At 36.1% G+C, this 20421-nt stretch overlaps 1 protein-coding gene across 1 annotated transcript in view; it reads left to right on the top strand.

The window, feature by feature from the left end:
• Positions 1–20421, top strand: part of LOC122808584 (protein NLRC5-like) — an 849388-nt gene that overhangs the window by 618252 nt on the left and 210715 nt on the right. The window contains exon 13 of the mRNA XM_044079540.1: positions 8918–9001. Within this exon, the coding sequence (XP_043935475.1) occupies positions 8918–9001 (84 nt within the window). The remainder of the gene's footprint in view (positions 1–8917; positions 9002–20421) is intronic.

Raw genomic sequence — 20421 nt, 5'->3', positions numbered from 1 at the left:
GAAAATAATTTCCTATTCACACTGACTTTCAGAATTTTAAACTGTCAAGCTCATATGTTAATGTTCATTGGCATCTTTTGAGAATATGAGGAAGTTCACTACCTTATTGCCTTCTTCAGAAATGAAAGCATTCTGTATACCCATGATGGCATGTGTGTGTGTCATGTGACCAAGCACTCCTTAAAGTGTTGCTATGATGCTGGTGACACAGACATTAGAGCAGCTACGTCTGGGACTGTTATGAAAAGATTTGCAGGGTTACTTTCTCAAAAACTCTCCTGAAGATTTAAAGGCCAACATTCTTAACTCTCCACTTGCTAATGAAGTATTATTTATCCTTTCTGTAGCTAAAGTCCTATATATGTTTGATGAAAGGGAATGTCATTCAAGGACTGACCCAGAGTTTTTAGTCTTGTTTCTCTATGCCAGATTTCACTTCCAAAAACACAAAAAAGCAATCTCAGCAGGTTTCAAGGAAACAGTCTTTTAAGAAGTGACAGAAAAGCTGCATTAAGAAGGGGGACCCTCCCAATACTATGGACAGTTCTAAAAGTCAGTTTGGCTTTCTTTCCCTTCAGTTTCTACTCCCTCCAGCCAAGGCAATCCTCCTGTCCCAAAGCCCGAACTTTCCTTCCTCAGTGGCATCAGACTGTATCAGTGAAGCGGGTGTTGAAAATTATGCAGCAGAGTTACTCTTTTTTAAGTGATTCATTCCCCTCCTACAGTCAGTCTTCTCTATTTCCTGCTGGTTTTCAACAGATACTTTTTCTGGAGTGGGGGATGGGGTTGTCATAGAGCCAGGACTCTCTCTGATCAATAGGAAATGTTTTTTATTCAATAATTATTATGGTATCAAAGAAAGAGTGAACTTTGGGACCTACTAAGGCCTCCAAATTCACATTGTTACCATTCTATTCCTGCTACCCCTCAGTCCTTCACTCAGTTTCCAGGTAACAAATAACGCTTATCACACACTTGTTCTCAATGATTTCCAGCATTCTGTAAGATTCTTTGCATTTAGCTCACGTTTTCTTTTCTCTATATTACTCTTTGGTCTGCCTTCAGTACCAAGGGTATTTACTCATGTCTTTCTCCAGTAATAGCTCATCAAAGGATGCAAGGCATTCACTTTTTTCTATATTTAGGTGATTTTCTTATAATTGTAGACTGTTACTCAGGATGACAGGAATCTCTGTCCTGGGTCAAAGATCTCCTTCTCAGTCTGTGATTTCTAATGAAAGTTCAGAAATCTTCTTCCATTCCTTCTTACATCATAATCTTTTGGGAGTGTTCCTTTGATAAATCTTCCATAAAACGTGTTTACTTTACAACAAAGCAAACCTCCATGCAGCTTAGTTCCTGAGTAATTCTAACCAGCCTATGGTTTCTTCTTGGAAATATCTCTGGTTTTGTCCATATTTTTTTATGAGTTGTATGATACCTCTGGCCAGACTACACTTAAGTGTAATGTTTCCTCAAAATCAGTCTGGTTTCTGCAACAGCAGCCTCTTGTCTTTTCAGATTCCAGTGCTGGGATCTGTAAAAAGAGAGTTAAAGTGGTGGATGGACCAGTTGAACTTAAATCCTGGTATTTCCTTTTCTCTCCCAGCTCCAATTCACTCTGTTACAACAGATGCCTCTGAATTTACTTGGGGAGCTGTATCCATGGGGTTGAAGGTGCAGTGCCTGTGGGACAGCCAAGACATATCAAGGCACATACATATAAAAACAATGTGGGCAGTCATAAAAACCCTGAAGTCCCTACATCACCTTTGGTCCCTGGGGCTCTTCAGGTTGTACCACAGTGATATGGTACATATACATTTGGGGTACCAGATCCTAACCCCTGTGCAGACAGACTAACTGTGGTAGCTTGGGATTTGGTAACACAGCAAAATCCATATCTTCAGCCATATTTTATTCAGTCAGAGCAAAAAACTGTTGCTGACAAGCTGAACAAGACAAACCTAGACCTTCATAAATGGAAGTTGAACCTTGGTATCTTCCTGGAATTGGTTCTGCTTTGAGGAGCCCTTCAAATAAATTTGTTGCATCCCATCAGAGCAGACAGTTAAAGAAACTCTGCCCTAGGATTCCCTGCAAACAGGCTGAAAGTCAGATGACTTTTCACCCCCTTGGATGGCAATATTCCTCTATGCTTTTCCACCCTTTCCACAGATATCCAGGGTTCTTCTAAGGATCCACAAGGACTCCCCAAACATTGTGCTAGTGACTCCCTTTTGGACCAGGCAACATTGGTTCTCCCTTCTATTGAAAGTAGCCAATGGCATTTACTACAGTTTTTCCCACTGACTGGATTTACTTATGCAAGACTGAGTTGTTTTACACACCCCAGTCTGATAACTATTTAATTGACTGCCTGGATGATAACATTTTTATATCTTTTAAGCACCTTTATTCTGAGGATGTGCATAAGGTATTGAAGGAGGCTAAATGGCCTGCTACTGGGAAATCATATATCTGTAAGTGGAAAAAACATTCTAGTTGGTGCCATTCGAAGAATCAGGATGCTTTCAAGCTTGACTGCCTCTGCCCTTATGTGTTAAGGTATTGTCCTCTGGTTTTTCTTATTCCTCAGTCAAGGTTCATTTGTTGGCCATTTCTACTATCTGTCCTGAGCTTACCCTTTTTTCTACCTGTCCTCAATTCAAGCAGTTTTTGAAAGGGGTTTTGCATACCTATCCATTTAGAAAACATCACTCCTCCATGAAATCCTAACCTTTGTGGTTGAAAACCACACTTTTTCCATTTGAACCAAGCCATCAGGTTAATTAAGGTTCTTAACATAGGAAACTGCTTCACTCATAGGTCTAATTTCTGCTAGAAGCATATCTGAGTTACAAGGTCTTATGGTGAGTCAGCTGTACCTTATTTTCCACATGGACAGGTTTTCTTTGACAACTAATCCTTCTTTTATACCTATAGTAATCTCAGAATTTACCTTGAGCAGTCTGTTAATCTCCCTGTCTTTTTACCTCATGTCCAAAAAACAAGAGATAAAAATTATTCTTAATCTGGATCCCCACAAGCAGCTCAGATACTACTTAGACAAATCAAACCTTCGTGAAAGATGATCACTTGTTTATTTCATGTAAAGGTAAGAGGTGAAAACAACCAGTATCAAAGCAGACAATTTCTAGATGGTTTTCTCATGTTATTTCATTGTTCTGTTCTCACTGTAATAAGCCACTTTCAGGCACTTTTGGGCCCATTCCACTAGGGATTAATTTCTCTCTAGAAAGCCATCAAAGGAGGGGGCTGTAGAAGTTTTATAGAGACAGCATCTTGGTCCTCCATGCATAGTTTTATAAATCACAGAAAACTAGATATATTTTCCAGGTTGAGGACAAACTTTGCTAGGACTGTTCTGCAGGGTCTACTGCATTCTTAATGTATTTCCTCCTCCCTTTTTGATTTCTGTGCTAGGATGATCTATCCTATTAGCTTAGGCTACTGGAACAGTGATCTAATAATGAAGATAATACAGTTGTGTAAGTAAACTTACCATAACAGTAGATGTTCTAATAGATCACAGTTGCAGTAGCTGTCCACTCCTTCTAGCCCCCTTTTGTATTTCCAGGGTGTGAGTATATCTACTCTTGGTTATTCTTGTGTTACATTTCCTAGCATTTTTCCTTTCAGGACTATGACCTTCTTTCTTGGAACAAGAAAGCTCTAAAATTTATGTAGAGCTGTGTTCAAGCTCCTGACAGGTAGACAGCATGGGGGTGCCCTTTAGCTTTGAAAAACAGGTTGGTTGGCAGGGGTAGGACACAAATAGCTCAAGCTACTACAATAGTGATATATTAGCACAATTACTGTTATGGAAAGTTTATTTGCACAATTGTTTTTTATTCATTATGTTGACTATTGCTGATTGTATTACATTTGAAATGAAGTTTTTTTTTAAATCATGCAGTGTGCAGTACTAATTAATTGTATGATTTTTTAATTGTCTTTGGAAAGTGTTTCACTGTGTCAAGTAATCCTTTGTTGAATTTCACTATTTTTGAATACATGTACAATGTAGATTTGTGTCATTTTATTATGTTTTGTCAGCTGATAAATAGTAAATGTATATGAATTTTAAACCCCATATCTTATTAGGTTTAACCTCTTTTACTACATTTAACATACTATACTATAAAATAAAAGCATGATTTAATTGTTATTACTGACATATAATATTTAGTTAGATCTGGGTTTTTGCCTTGTATTAGGTAATTCTTTTGTCATATGATACAAATGAATAATTTTGCTGTTTGAATAGGTTTATAAGTTCATAGGCAAGTACTCGGTTAGCTGCACTTGCAGGCCATTTTAATCCTAGCCAATTTCACTTTTTGTTCTCGAGATAACCTCTCCCATTTGGTTATAAATTGGCCTTACCCATCCTGTGGTCAATAATTATATATTACCCCTAATGAGAATAAGTGGGATCATATCATAGATATTTTGAGGGGACCCATGCATGGGATAAAGCATTTAGGAGCTACACCTGTCCATTAGTAGTACAGGGCGCAGTCCTGGGGTAAATTATTTATTTCCCATCTGTAGGTCTAAGTTGCCCTTGAAAGTGGGCAGGGATGAACTTTGTTTTATGTGGCTGAGGAGTCTGTTCCACAGCAGTGGTAGCCTGTGTAAAATATACCTGCCCCTCCAAACCATTCTGTTGATGTTGCAGAAGAGTTTTAAATCTCTAGACCATGGATTTCTGATGTCATTTGACTTGCTGAGGTGTAGTAAATCCATCAGTAATAGGTTGGATGAAGGATGCATTGTATGCCAGACTCAGGTCACCTCTTAGCAGTCTCTAAGATTAAGAGTATAGTGAAAGGGTTTTGAGTCAGTCCATATGAGACATGTTGCTCAGGCCTTGTATTCATGTAGTAAAGTATCTCTTTAAGCATTCCAGTTGTTGCATGTGTCTGGACAGATACATGCCAAGGGAGCAGTATATTCAATGACTGGCCTAATGAGGACTGAGTAAAGTGGGGGAAATGACATCCCTAGATCTAGACACAATCCCTGAGTTTATAAGACGTGCAGTATAGAAGGACTTTGCATACAACTATATGCACGTTGGTCAAAGTTAGGTCACTGTCCACATACGTTCCCAAATGTTGAACAACTGGGGCAACTCTCAGGGGTGTATTGTTGATGTGGTAATTCCTTGGGGTAGCGACTTTCCAAATAATATAAAAATGCATTTTTTAGCTTTTAGTTTCAAACCATGATTTTGACAGCAGTTATTTATTTGAGGCAAACCTTCCTGCAGGATGTCTAACTTATTTGGGGATTTAGTGATTTAGTGACTGCTTCTAGCTTGCAGTAATTGCAAACTTAGTCACTCAGAGCCCTTTGATACAGGCTTTTGCTTCAGACAAGTAGATGCCAAACAGGAAAAATCCCAGCACAGAATATGTGGGACTGCACTGGTGACTGGTCTGTTTGTGGATGTAACTTCCCCTATTTGAGTGTCTGCATCCTATCTGTGAGCCAGTTAGCAGTCCATTGGGTAACATACGGATTTATCCCCAGTTTATTTAGCTTTTCTACAATGTCTCAGTGTGGAATTGTGTCAAAAGCTTTGGCCAGTCCAAGGTATGCAGTGTGTACCATTTTGCCTTCATCCATTGCTTTGGTGACCTTTTCAAAAAATCCACCAGGTTGAGTATGCTTGACCTGCACTTGACAAGTCCAAACTGAGACAGGTCTAGTGTTTGGAGGTTCCCTATGTCCTAATTGATTCATTCCGTAATAAGTTTTTCCATGGATTTGCATATGAGGCTGGTCAGACTTATGGGTCTGTAATTGCCTGGGTCTGTGAAAGGTCGGGGGAATGACTGTAGCTGTTCTCCATTTGCTTGGTACAAAACCTGTGTGCAGGTTGAGACTGAAGTAAGTGGTGTGGCCAAATCTCACTTCATGCTATTTAACATGCATCCAGGGATATTGTCAGGACCCATCAATGCAGTATTTTGAGCTTTTGATGGCACTTTTAGGACTTGGTCTTGTGTAATAACTGGACGTGAGCTAGTTCAGGTATAACTTAAGGGACAGACACAGGGGAGAGAGGGGGGTAAAGTCAGAGCTAAATTTATCAACCAGTAAGTTAGCTATACTTTCAGCCTCAGAAATGATAATATCGTTCACAGTAAGCTCAGCATATTGCTGCATTGTGCTTTTGAGATTATGAACATAACTTAGTAATGCCTTGTGATTGTCTTTAGCTTGAATAGCTATTTTAGCTTCAAACTTGGCTTTGGTGGATTTTATTAAGCTCCTGAATGTGTTTCTGTGTGTGTCTGTGTGTATGTGTCTGTGTGTATGTGTATGTGTTTCTGGGGTTTACCCTGTATGTTCCTACAAGGTACAGCTGCATCTATGTAACCGTCTACAGGCTGGTATAGTGTGGTGGTGTGCATTTCTATGTATTCCGTTGAGTTAACTGAGTTTGATGGGGATTTGAAGCTTGCCAGTGTATCACTTAGGAGCAGCTAGTTTGTGTTAAAGAAATTTCTAAAGAAACCTTGAGTGGAAGAAATCTCTGGTTTCAGTTTTATTTCAAAGGACACGTTTATGTTCACCCTAATGAGTGATGAAGTTATTCAAGGGATAGCGCAAGATGCTCTGATATTAGTAAGAACAAAATCTAAGATGTTGTTCCTTCTAGTGGATACTCCAACAAATTGTTCCAGGGCATCTGTACTGACAAAGTTTGAGAATTGATTAATGATTAACTATGCACTGCATTTTAAATGCTTTCTAACATGTAATGAATTTTTGAATGCGAAAGCTTACTAAAGTTTATTAGTTACCTTTCTAAGTGCTGCTTTGCTGTAACTAGTTTATTTAATGTGGCACTTGATTTGTGCTTTTACATACTTTCTTTTGTTTTTATTTGAGAGTCTGACATTCGTTTTTTTTTTTTTTTGTTTGTTTGTTTTTGCCCTCTGCAGACTATGCCTGATGGCTTCCTCACCTATACCCAAATGACCCAGCCATGGGGAATGGAAATTTGCAATTCCTGAGCTAGGCTAAATTCCTATGGCCTATTCATTCTCACAGGGGAATCCCAATTGACTGTCTATTCCCTGTCAATAATTGGGTGGTAGGGGGTAGGCCAGCATGCTGATCCTGTAGAACAGTAGCCCTTACCTCCTTAGCAAATCTTTTGAACTTCGCCATTGCTGTCTCCCAAGGGGAAGCATGCCTCTGCATGCTGAGTTTTCCTTGACGTACAAGTGTGAATGTACTCCGACAGCATGTGCTCAGTAGACTCAAACTCTATTTGGTATTGGTGTCACCCTTATAGCAAGACAAAATCTGCCCACAGGAAGGGTGGGCTGATGTGGCGAATTACTCCCATTCTTTCCAGCTAGCTCTTAAAAATGCCTGAGTCATTCTTGAGTTGCCTGCTTTATAGCCAGGACTTTTATTCCATTTCACAATGGAGATGACTTGTCTAACTATCATTTTTAACCAAAATCATAACTGCTTCTTTCTTTGAGTGATAATCCATTGCCAAAGTTACCATAATCACCACAAATCTCCGTACCACAGGATCCAATGAAGGCAGTCCCACAGCTTGATGTAAAGGCCAATGTGAAGAAAACTTGGTTAAATCCACAGAAAAACTTTTCAGTCCACAAGACACGAACTCAAACGTGTTGTAATGGTAAAAAACTTTTAATGACAACACAGCACAGCACAGCATGACAGTGTTCAGACTGTTCCAAACAGAATGCAAGCAGAAAGATTTAGCGCTTTCATTTCCAAGACAGGAAACTTCATCAGAATCACATGTTTTTCTGTGGATTTAACCAAGTTTTCTTCACATTGGCCTTTACATCAAGCTGTGGGACTGCCTTCATTGGATCCTGTGGTATGGAGATTTGTGGTGATTATTGGTGAATTTTTTCTCCGTCATCCATTTTTTTATTACAAAGTTACCATAACTCATGGTCATTCAGTTTTTGTTTTGCCTAGTGTCTCATTGTCAAAACTGCATATTAAATGCAATGACCTGTTGTAGAGACATGTCTACAACTAAGCCTATTTTAACAAGATACTTTTAATAACTATGTAACATCTCATGCTACTGTGCTAGTAAAAGTCAGTTCCTGTCTTTAGCTGTGTCCTTTCCAACAGAAGATGAGTTTACCAAAATGTTCACTATTTATTTGTGACAAAACAACATACTCACTGTGAATCCAGTTTAGATTTGCAAAGCATGGCTCAGATGTAAAGTTTACTGGACTTATCCTAATATTTTGCATGTCTGGTGGAGATTTTGGTGTATACTACAAAAAATGGGCTATAAGCAAGTGGAGTCTGAATGCTGATTCCACAATCCAAATACTTCTAAATGCTGATTAAGTTACTCCTTATATTTTTATTTGTTTAAAAGGGATAGAATGAAACATATAAGGCTGGTACCAAGAATGCCAAACAGAATACCTTTGGGTATTTTTTAGCAAGATGGTGGGTTTGGCACAATGGTTAGGGTGTTCACCTTAAAGCCACATGGTACAAGGTTTGATTCTGACCTCAGGATATTGGCTAGGCTTAAAGTGGCCCTTTTGGGCAATTAGCCTAGTATGCCCCTGTGAACCTTTCTATAACCAACTTTGGAAGACCACAGCCCTACAGATCTTGTAAGTCAAACACGAGAGAAAGAGGAAAGGCCATAACAGTTACCATTAGCTTTACAGACTTTTAGATTATCTGTCCTCTGTGTTCTAGTCTTTATTCTCTTTTCTGGTGGAACTTGGTTTATTAAGATTCAGATCTGTATATGCTACTAATCTTCAAATTTCTTTATCCACAGCAAAATTTAAATATGGAATAAAGGTGTAAACAAAGCTTTGTTGTAACTTAAAAAAATCTTTAGTTTGTCAGGTAATCATCTTGAAGATGAAGGCTGTAGAATACTCATTGACCGCTTGCCAAGAATTAAAATTTCCAGACAACTAAAGTAAGTATTTGTTTTGTACACTTCCAATGACATATCTTTGTTTTCTTGAACTTCTGTAGTTCACAGCTACAATACATGGAGGATGGAAGTTTGGGGACAAAAACATGATTTAAATCTAGAAATGTAACATTTGCTTACATTTCAAAGAAAGTGATGATTTCTTCTTCTAATGATACAATATATTTCAGTTTGTTAAAGGCTTTTGGTTATGTTATGCATGACTGTATACTAAATAGTTTAGTTAAAGTATATGGCATATACTTGAATTGTGCAAAGAACGGTTAACTTGTAAGGCAGCAATCAGAGAATAAATGTATGAAGATATTGCTTACCATTGCTTACAATTAATGAAGCCTGTTGTAGTGTTCCACAGAGATTCACACTCAAAATATTTTTTTTACATGTCGAGTCAACATGTAGTATTTCATCAAATTTGTATACGATAACAAAATGGGTCATTTGTAAATTCACCTTAATCAAAACTTTCATTATAATGTAGGAGATGTGGCATACTCGTTAAGGTGTTTACCTCACAAACACAAGGTACAAGGTTTGATTCTCACATTTGAGGGAAATTGGTATAAAATGGTCTACAAGGGCAACTAGCCCAGTACTTAACCTATAAACCTAAGTTTATTTAATTAATATGCACATATAATAATAGCTCACTTTATATGATTAAATGTATATTCATGAAATGTGGTAGCAATAAATATTAGCCATTCTATAATTTATATAACATAAGCATGAAAGAAGTTTTGTGTTTGAAAAAGTTGACCGTACTTCTACTCAATATTTTACATTGTGAAATAAATTCTGTATGTATTAATCATTTGCAATCCTGCATTATATCTTGACTTCTTTGACTGGTATCATCATACTGTTCATCAGATCTATAATCAAGGGAAGTGAATCCTTCTGTTGTTACATTTTAAATCTGTTTATAATTTGTACAAGAAGAATTCAGCAAGGGACTTCCAAGATGGCTGCACACTGATAAACAGCTCAATTTCAGCTCCCACTCTCCAGGTATGAAAACATAAACTGAGAAAAAGAAAAACAAAACTATGTTTTGCAGTAAAATCCAGATACTGGCTAGTACATATACTGCCTGGATGCCAGCAAAGAAAATGAAATCTAGAGAATCTGAAAGAAAATCAACCTGAAAAGGTGAAGTGAAAATGTTGTCTGGGAAGAATTCTACAGCTGTTCAGCAAAAAGCAGTTAAAGCTTCACCTTTTTTCATGAGATAGCTTTAGAGGAAAACAAAATGAAATGTACTAAGAAGTGACTAAAATAAAATAAACATTGAAGGAATATATCAACTCAAATAACAAAAGGCTAGAAAAATAGAAGAAGCTTTGAGTAGCTATTCTGATGAACTGATGTTGTTGTTGTTTGTCTTTTGGCTTTTCCTGGTTAGGGGTCGCCACAGCAGAACTCAGGTCCGCTAATGATTGGCAGTAGATTTTCATGAATGCCGAGGTGCCAGCTCGACATCCGATCTTCAACGAAGGCACGCCCATGCCCATTTACACGTCTTTCGAATTGCCACCCAACCATGGGGAGGACATGCAGAGTCCACACAGAAGGCACTCCCCGCACTCCAGCCGAGAATTGAATGGGAGAATCTTTTGCTGTGAGGCAACAATGCTACCGCTACACCACCATGGCTTATTCTGATACAACTGCAAAAATCAGAAAGATGAAATGAACAGAAAGCTGGCTGAGTATGAGGCTTCTCAAGAAGAGCTATTCCAAAAAGCAATAAAGCTAGAAGACAAGAGCACACAGAAAAAAAAACTGAGATTTTCTACTGTACCAGGGAAACTGGAAGGAACATACTGCACTGATGTTATGAAAGTACAAATAAGCAACTGGACTGGTGTTCCAAAGCAGAATTTGTTAATTGAAAGGGCACATTGATTGTATGCCATGAGAAAGCAGCTAAGACCTATGTTAGTAAAGATACAATCATACCAATATTAAGAGTTGATTCTGACAAAACTCTGGCAGAAGGGAAAGGTATTAAAAATTGGAGACAGCGGAGTATTTGTAGAAAATGATTATTCACTGTTGTACACCAGGCAGAAGAGAATGCATTTTTACCAGGCAGAAGAGAATGCATTTTTCCCAGCAGTCAGGGAATATTAAGAGGCAGGTGTGAGATCTAAGCTGTTATATCCAGCTGTGTTCAGAGTATTTTTTTTCTGGAGGGTCAAAAAGATTTTTTCATGCAGAAAAGGCTATGGAGGAAATAAAAGGGTTTATCCAACAAAAAGCGAGCCAGCATGCAGAAGGGAACTCTGCTTCTCATTGTTCTGACAGTAAAGTTCATAGAGAGACTTTGCCAGTGAAAGCCTTTCCAGAAGGAAAATTTTTGAGAGAGAGAGAAAAGCACAGGAATTGTCTAGAAGAATCCGGAGTACCTTGAACTTGAACCCACGTCTAGTGTTAGGAGATGGAGATGATCAGCAAGAAGGCCAGCAACAAACACTGAAATTAGCAAATGTGATACTATGAAGTATTAGTCACATTTGTAAAATATGACTTTTCAAATAAAAGGGGCTGAGAAAAGACTAGACTTTTGCTGACTCATTAAACTTGTGGGTGGACTGTAAACCATATACCCTACATTATGTTTTTAATGCTTTGATGGACACTTAATGGAATAATGAAGTAACTGTAAGTAAATCAATTTAGTTCTTATTAGTTGTATATAAAACTTCTACAATATAAACTGAATGTTATACTGTAAATCAGTTTTGTATATTGTACAGTCAGGGATATTTTACATGAGTGGGAGTAGTCTTTTCAGTGACTGCTATATATGTTAAAGGAATTAAAATAAACAAATATTTTTTAGATTGTAAGAAATAGAGATTTTACAGTATAAACAAGAGAAGAAAGGCTGACCAGAAGCAAGTTTAAGTTCATATAATGCTGTGATCAGGACTGCTTGGGTGGGTTTGGGAAGTAAAAGTGTACTAAATATATTATATGTAAAACTAACATGATAATTCCCCTTGTTTTACAAGGGTGGATGTCTGGATATCTTTGGCTTAAGCTATGAACAAGTGTTTTTGTAAGCATATGGGCTTGAAAGATAAGACAAAATGTTGAAAGAGATGAAAAATGCTAATCTTTTTGCATCTACAAATATATTGTTTTGTTTTTTTCATTAATAAATGTTCTCAGTTAACGACAATAAATCTGCAGCTGAAGTCAGTTAGCTATGGGAACTGGGCACATTCTGGGCTGAGTGAGATTTACAAAGATTCCTTCAACCATCTGCAAATTGCTAGCCATTTTTTTTTCATTGCTGACTACTTTATCATGGAAACAAGCTGTCTTCATGTGAAAACAATTAATCATGAGCATTCTAAGCATTGCTTGCTGATGGAAATGCAAAATTTAAAGGTCCAGAGAAAATTCTGAAATTATGAGAAGTGAATAAGATATAATAGCATCCTCAGCAGCCTTAATACTTTATTACATTTAATAGAACAGTGAATAAATTAGTTTTATTTAAAGCCAGTACACTTTTTCTTAGTGCTAAAACTTAATGTATTTTGAAAGTGTACAAGCTGTTTTTCAGCTATGGGAGGGGAATATAGATAAGAAATGAACAGGTATCTGTGTAAATGGGAACACAGGCTGTAACATAAATGTTAGCATGGGTAAGCTTAATTTTTAGATTAGATTATGCCTGTCGGTACAGCTATCTATTTGGGGCAATTGTCCAAATGTATTTGTTAAAAATGTACAAAGTTTTATGTGTTTGTTCCAAGTTAATAGGGGATGGACATCTTATGAAAATGTATTTAGTGCTTTGTTTAACGGTTTTCATTAAAACAAAAAAGTCTTAAGAATCATGGCATAGGTTGAAATGGAGATAAGAAGAAACAACTAAATAAAAGATCAGCCATCCGGACAATCATGTGCATGTAAGACAAAAGTTGGAAATACACATTAAAAAAAACTGATGTATAATAAGTGGGAACAGCACCTTTTTATCATAATGGATATTCTAGCCATAATATCTTAGCATGTAAATGGTCTTACAGGTAAGGACAAAAATTAGAGAGTAATGAATTAAGAAATACAGATTGCAAATAGCAATGATCCTGGAGACACATTTGGAAAGAAATGAACATGTGAGTTTGACAAAGGATTTTAAGATGGATATTCAGTAGAATACCAGGGGCAAAGTAAAAGAGGGAGGAGTAATATTAATTGCCAGGAGGGATCCAATAGTGATAGAAGAGGAAAAAATACAGAAATTGTATTTTTAGTGAGCAAGAGGCTATTGGATTATGATGGCATGTATTTATATTCTATCAAAACTGCTGTTATGAAGCTTAAGAAATTTTGGGGAGAAATAATCAGCTTTCAGCAGGAAATACTACTTATAGGTGTGGACTAGAATTTGATTTACAACAGCAAATGTTTATCAGGGGACCTAAAAGGGAAAATGTAACAAACAAAAATAGATTTCTGAATAAATTTAGGAGAAGGAATGGAAACAAAATTTGCATATTATTCCAGAAGGTAAAATAATAGGGCTAAACTGGACAGAAATTATATTTCACAGGAACATGTGCATTTAATTGAAAGCTTCAACATGCATCCAGTGATTATTTTAGATCATGCACAGATAAAAACTGAGATAAAAATGCAGAGTAATGAAGTAAAATGCGACCCTGATTCTTTCCCACCTGCCTGTTAAAAAGAGAGGAATTTAAGGAATGGTTGGTGGAAGTTATTTAATGTTTTATTAGGGAAGATAGAAAATTCTTCAGAAGGACTAGATAGTGAGTAGGATAAAATAAAAATGTAGTTTAAAAATGGGGTGAATGTAAAATAGAAATAAATATTGGTAAGAAGTAATAGGAATTACTTAGAGGGGTTGACAAAAGTTATAGTATTGCAGAATAAGAGGAATCTCATAGAAGAAGAAGAAGAATAGGAACAACTGCAGAGTGCTAGAAAGAAAGTAAGGGAATATTAAGATAATATATATGAGTTTAAAAAGTTTGCTGTTAAGCAACTATTTTTGATAACTCAAGATCACAAAACTTTTTAACACAGCGATTTAGGCAACAGAATGTAGAAAGGGTTATCACCATACCTAACCAGAGATTCTACAGAGATGTTAGAGATATTTTTGAAATTTTAAGGGACTTTGTTTAGAGTAGAGGAATGTGGAAATCAAGAAAGAGCACAAATGGAAATATTTGTGTAGGACTTAATTAAACCAAGATTAGAGGAAGATGAGGCTCAACAACTAATAGCTAAGATTGGAGGGAATCAGGTAAAAATGGTAATGTATAATCGATCTGCAGGAGTCTCCAGAAACAGATGATATTCCTATGGAAGTTTGAAAGTTAAGAGGGAAGAAAGTGATAAAGATCCAGAAGTTTAATAGCATTTTACAAGGAGGGGAAGTACCAGCATCTTGGAAGAAAGCTGTGGTAACTGTATTACCAAAAGAGGATAAAGCCCTATCAGACTCAGCATCATACAGACCCATTTCAATTTTAAACTTTGATTATAGAGTATTTATGTCTATAGTAGCTAAAAAAACAGCAAAGGTGTTGCCATCATTGATAATTATGGGTTAATGTGGTTTTGTGGAGGGGAGGCAACCATTTAGCAACATTAGAAGCAGAATGTAAGAAAATAATGCTGCTGTTGGTAGATTTTGATGCAGAGAAAGCATTTGACAGAGTAAAGTGAGATTTTATGAGTAGGGGAAAGGAAGCATTTAGATTCATTTGGATTCCCTGTTACAATAACAAAAGTTCACTAGGAGGATATGTGAAGGATCAGAGAAAAAAATAAAGTGGAAGAGTTCCTCCCTGATAAGTTGTTTGAACAGAGGAACCAGTCAGAGGTGTCCTCTTTCCCCCTTTTTATTTGCCTTATATTTAGAGAAACTGGGAAAGAAAATAAGGACCTCAGAAATTCAGGATATAATTGGTATGTTGTTTAAGAAAGGCTGGCTTTATTTGCAGCTGATATTATGTTGTACTGTAAATCCATAAAAGGACATCTCAATGTTGTAGGACATTATGATAGTTTCAAGTCTTTTCATGATATAAAATTAATAAAGATAAAACAAAAGCTATAACTGTAAATTATATACTGACTCATGACCTAGCTCAGCAATACCATATTTATAAGGACACAATAAGTGAAGTATTTAGGAGTATGGATTAAAAAGACTTATATTATACAGTTAAGGATCAGTGGGAAGAAACTAAACAAAATATAATACAAAAACTGAGAAACTGGAAGCTCTTATTAATGGATTTGAATAGTAAGATCGAAGCAGTGAAATATTTTTAGTCCTTTTAATTTATATACTGGTCAGGAAACATTGTGACTAATTATTAAAGAGTTAAAACACTGTATCTGGTAGAGAAAGTTGATCCTTCCACTAAAATAATGTGGGTTAGGTTTACCTGATTTGAAGGGATATTTTAGAGTTACACAGTTAAGGCTCATATATATAACACAAGCAGAAGGTTATAATTCAAAGTGGAAAAGGGATAATGGTGAAGCAGGAGAATAGTTCAAGAAACAAGAGAGTGGGATTTTGGATACATACAACTGAAGATGCAGAATATTATATTCATAATGAAGTGCAGAAAGTAGTCTTAAGAACTAAGCCAACACATGCATGGAGAAATAATGCCAGTAGGGATGACTGCAACTGGCAAAGGAACCAGTGTATTTGGAGCAAGTAAGAGACAACGGTAATAGAGTGGGATGACGCCAAGAAGAATTAGTTTGCACTGTAGGTTAGAGACTGCCTTCCCTATTAGAGATTGATAGCTCTGATAGAGTTTTTAGTTGAATCTAAAACAGAAGCTGCTGTTAAAAAGGACCTAAATTAGTACAGAATATAAAATATTGATTGATAACTATAAGAATCAAATCAAAACAGGCTAGAAAAGATTGGGAAGAGAAAATGGAAAAAGCAATATCCAAGGGGACAGTGGGAAGATGTATGAATAGCTTCCAAGTATGCATCAAATCCAAAATGTTTATGATTTTGCTTGGAAGTGTTTACTTAGATATTTTATACCCCAAGCAAATTTCAAATAATTTTTCCTCAGGTGGATAGCAAATATTGGGGTGGGTTGGGGAAGAAAGAGGAGACTGGGAACATTTTTTTGGGAGTATAATGAGTTAGCAGATTTAAAAAAAAATCTTAAGAGTAATCTGTCAGAATTATTAGGGGAGCAAATGGCTGCAACTATGGAAATGATTCTTTTGACCTGAAATGCAGGATCTGAATTGCCTAGACATATTAAGGCCTCTTTAAGTTTAATTCTGTTGGTAGCCAAAAAAAGCAATTACTGGAAAATGAAAATCAAAATCTAAATCCACTGTATCTGGAGAACTGAATAATGAAAAATAGATGAAACAACTAGAAGTCTGATTTTTAGAAAAGGAAAGGAGCAAATTACATAGTAATAAATGGAAACTGTGTGAATAATACATGTAAAATAAGGAGGAGAAGGAGGGAGTTTTAAGGGAAGGCAGGATTTGAGTGATTTATGTAATCTACTGAAAAATAGTAATTATACAGAAAGATAATGTGTTATTTTATAATGTGTGTAAATGAAAAAAATTTTAATATGGTTTATTTTTTTCTACCTTTTTTAATTTTTCCAAGTCTTTTGGGTTTCTAATACCATGTAAGAAATAGACTCCATTCCTAAGTCAAAGTGTGATTAAAGTTCATAAAATTAGTAGTGTTTCAATCTTTGATGTTAGCTAAAAGTGCCCTTTGCAGCACCTGCAATGTGCCCAGTAATGACTCTTCTTGTAATTCATACAGATTTGCATGTATCGGTAACATATCTAAGTACAATTGTATTTTTTTTTATAAGACCTGTTGCTCCTACCACTATTGGAACTGTCTGAGTATCCTTCTTCCATATTGCCCTCATTTCTGCCTGCAAATCCTGGTATTTTATGACTTTGTATCTCTCTGTACGTAAGACACTGTAGTCATTGGGTGTAGCAATTTCAATGTTCGATGATACTTTTGTTTTCTTTTCATGGACTACTATATCTGGTTTTCTCTCATCTATTTTTTTAACTGCTGGTAACAGATGATCCCATGTGATATAAACCTCATCATTTTCTATAATGCTTTATAGCTCATGTTTCCAGTGGTTTTCAGCTACTTCAGTATTATAATGTTTCCACAATCCCCAGTGCGGCAGTCTTGCCGCATTACTATGCCTTTCAGTATATAGTCCTTCTGCCATTAGTATATCACAAACAGCAACAAGATGCACAACTGTTTCCAATTCTGTTTTACAAACTTACATTTGTCTGTTTCTCCCACATATTCAATGAACTTTGTAAACCACCGTGCATGTAGTCCACTGTCCTGGGCCACCAATATTAACCTTTCGTCTTTTGGTTTAAATTCACCTATCCTTAACTATTCTTGCATTTGATCCTGACCAGCATGAGGTTGTTCCAAGAGTTTTTTATACTTGCAACTGTATTTCTGCATTTTCTACCTTTCTTGCCTCTCAGCTGATCCTCCACCTTATATTCTTTTTTTTACTTTTTTGGCACATTTGGTTGCTGCCTGATTTTTATCTACAAAGTCCAAAAAGAGTAAAAAACAGTTATACACAGCTTAGGAAAGTATAAAAAACTCTTTTATTGTAAAAAAATGGTAAGCGCTTTCACACCATCAGGTGGTTTTTCAGACCAACAATACAAACTAAAACATTAGGCATCCTTTTAAATATCCAAAGATTAATTGAAAATTATAATTTTGGCAGGCTAGAGGATGAAATATCATTTAGGTTTTAAAGGAATAACCTCATTCAAACCAACCCCTTGTCTGCTTGTAATTCTAAAATCCAATTCAGTTCTATGCATCCAGTGCAATTTCTACCATCCCCACCTTTATTGTTCATATTATGCAGTTGTAAAACCATAAAATAAAAATCACGATTGTTCCCAGTGACACTTATATGTTTGTATAAAGCATTTTTTAAATTACATTTTCTGATGGCATTAAGGTATTCCCTAATAATCTTTAAGCAGCCTATTAGTCTTCCCAACATAAAAGCTTTTACCATGTTTACAAATGGCAAGATACACTAAATTGCTACTCTTACAATTAGCATAGAAATTAAAATGATAAACAAGATGACTAGTACGATGAGCAAAATGTTGATCATTATCTATAAATTTACACATATTGCAAGACCGATTGCAAAAGTACCATGTCTTTTAGAGATGGATATTTCATTGTTTATTAAAATTATAGCAACTTCTTCTCTTCTGAGATTTGCTATTTCTAAAACAAAAATACCTTCCTAAGCTGTGTATAGCTGTTTTTTTATTATTTTTGGACTTAGCTAATACATATATAACCAGCTTTTATCCACTTCCACAGTTTATATACATTTTGGTTTTAATCTACATCTGGTTTGATTTTCATTCCTGCTTGATGCCGATATGCTCCTGCTAAACTAAGCAGAGAAGTCATCTTAGACTTGATGTCCTCATGTTTGAAAACTTTCACTACATTTGGGTCTTCTGAGGTCAGCAGATATGTAGGTAGTCCCATGATTACAGATCTATACATGTAATCATTTTCAAGGAGGCCCATACCTTCTTCACAATGAGGAATGTATAGTCTTGGTATGCACTGAATTTTATAAATCATTTGGTGAGCATGAAGCATCCTTCTTATTTTCCTGTTCAACCTATGCAACACCTTTTGGGGCGAGTCACTCACTCTAAAACTGTAAGTTAAAATTTGAAGAGCAAATTGGTTTATAGCTTGGACTTTGTTCCTAGATGTCAACGCTGTTTTTAAAATTAATTTTAGTCTTTTAAAATATTCCTTACTACGTTTTATTTGCATTTGTTCATGTTTTATTGATGAGCCTTCATCAGTTCCCAAATATTTATACACTCCTTCTTGCTCAAGTTCTTTTATATCACATTCCTGTCCCAAACTGATGTTTTCTTGGTGCTGCAGCTTTCCTGTTTTAAAGGTTGCTTTTGCCCATTTATCAATTAATTTCCATTAATCTGTTTATACCCATGTCTTAAGTGGTATTTCAATAAAGCTGTTTAAAGCAATCAAAAAGAAGAATCCATCAGGTATATGGCCTTTTTTGAGCAACAAATTAGAAATTTGTTAAAATTATTATATATCCTAACAACTGTTTGGCGTATATATTTATTTGGCTTTCAGAGTCTTTAAACATAAGCATTATCTAACACCATTATCTGATACCATATATTATTGAAGTATATGCCACAGAGAATTCTTAGATGTAAGGACCATATTTTCAAAATTAATATATATGTATACCAAAATGGTTATATTACCGATCAGTAGCACAACTGAGAGAGATACGGATGAGTTACAGAAACTGAGTGACAACATAAATGTGTGATATACAAAGTGAGCAAATCACCAAACATTGACAAGTTCTTCCCATCTGCAAAACCCGTATCACGCATATTCTGAACAGTGGTACTGTTAGATAAAGGATTAAGGAATTTTGCAAACAAAATATGTAGGGTTAGGGTTGAGACAGGAGAAACACTAGGTTAGCACATATGAGTAAGGTGGTGCAGGGTGCTTTGTTAACTTCATAGGATTCAACACTGTCAGCATTTTGTGATAGTGTCAGATTGGGTAATAAAATGATTTGCAACAGTTTTTTAAGTGTTTAGTACTGGCGACTATTATGTGTGCTTTCTTTGGTGGAATTATTATTTCCTTGCTGAAATTGTGAATTATTTTGGCCTCCACCAACAGGATGTCATGTTAAATTAACAGTGCTAGAGTACAACTGGAAAGATTGAGACATGGCAGGCTTTGTTAGTGTCTTCCATTTATTTTTTCCTGGACTTTAACTGATTCAGGATAAAAACATTGCAAATGCTTTCAAATTTACCTTTGTAACCTAATTAGTATTGCCCTCAGTGTTTTACTGTTTTACACAACACTGCTTTTCAAGGAGATATTAACTTTGTGCAATGCTGAAACAGGCTGTAACTGTGTGTTGTACTGTCAGCAGCCTCATGTTTGTTAAATTTCATTTTTTTAAAGTGGCATTAATGGTGAGTTTAGTTGTGTGAAAGCAGTTACTCATTTATGCATGGTTTTCAGTTGTCTAAGTCAAGATATAATGTTAGTTATACTGTGCATACCTCTCAACTGTCCAGAATATTGTAGAATGTCTCTGAGTGGGTTTGCACACACACACACACACACACACACACACACACACACACAGACACACACACACAGACACACACACACACACACATGCACGCACACCCTTAACACAGTACCATTGCATACTTCATACATGACTCCCATGTGCACATTATAGTCTTATCTACATCAT

Source organism: Protopterus annectens, chromosome 8.part0, assembly GCF_019279795.1.
Source record: "Protopterus annectens isolate FY-2018-M chromosome 8.part0, PAN1.0, whole genome shotgun sequence".
Lineage (NCBI taxonomy): Eukaryota > Metazoa > Chordata > Ceratodontiformes > Protopteridae > Protopterus > Protopterus annectens.
Note: the sequence above shows the minus strand (reverse complement) of the source record. Positions and strands in the feature narration are given on the sequence as shown.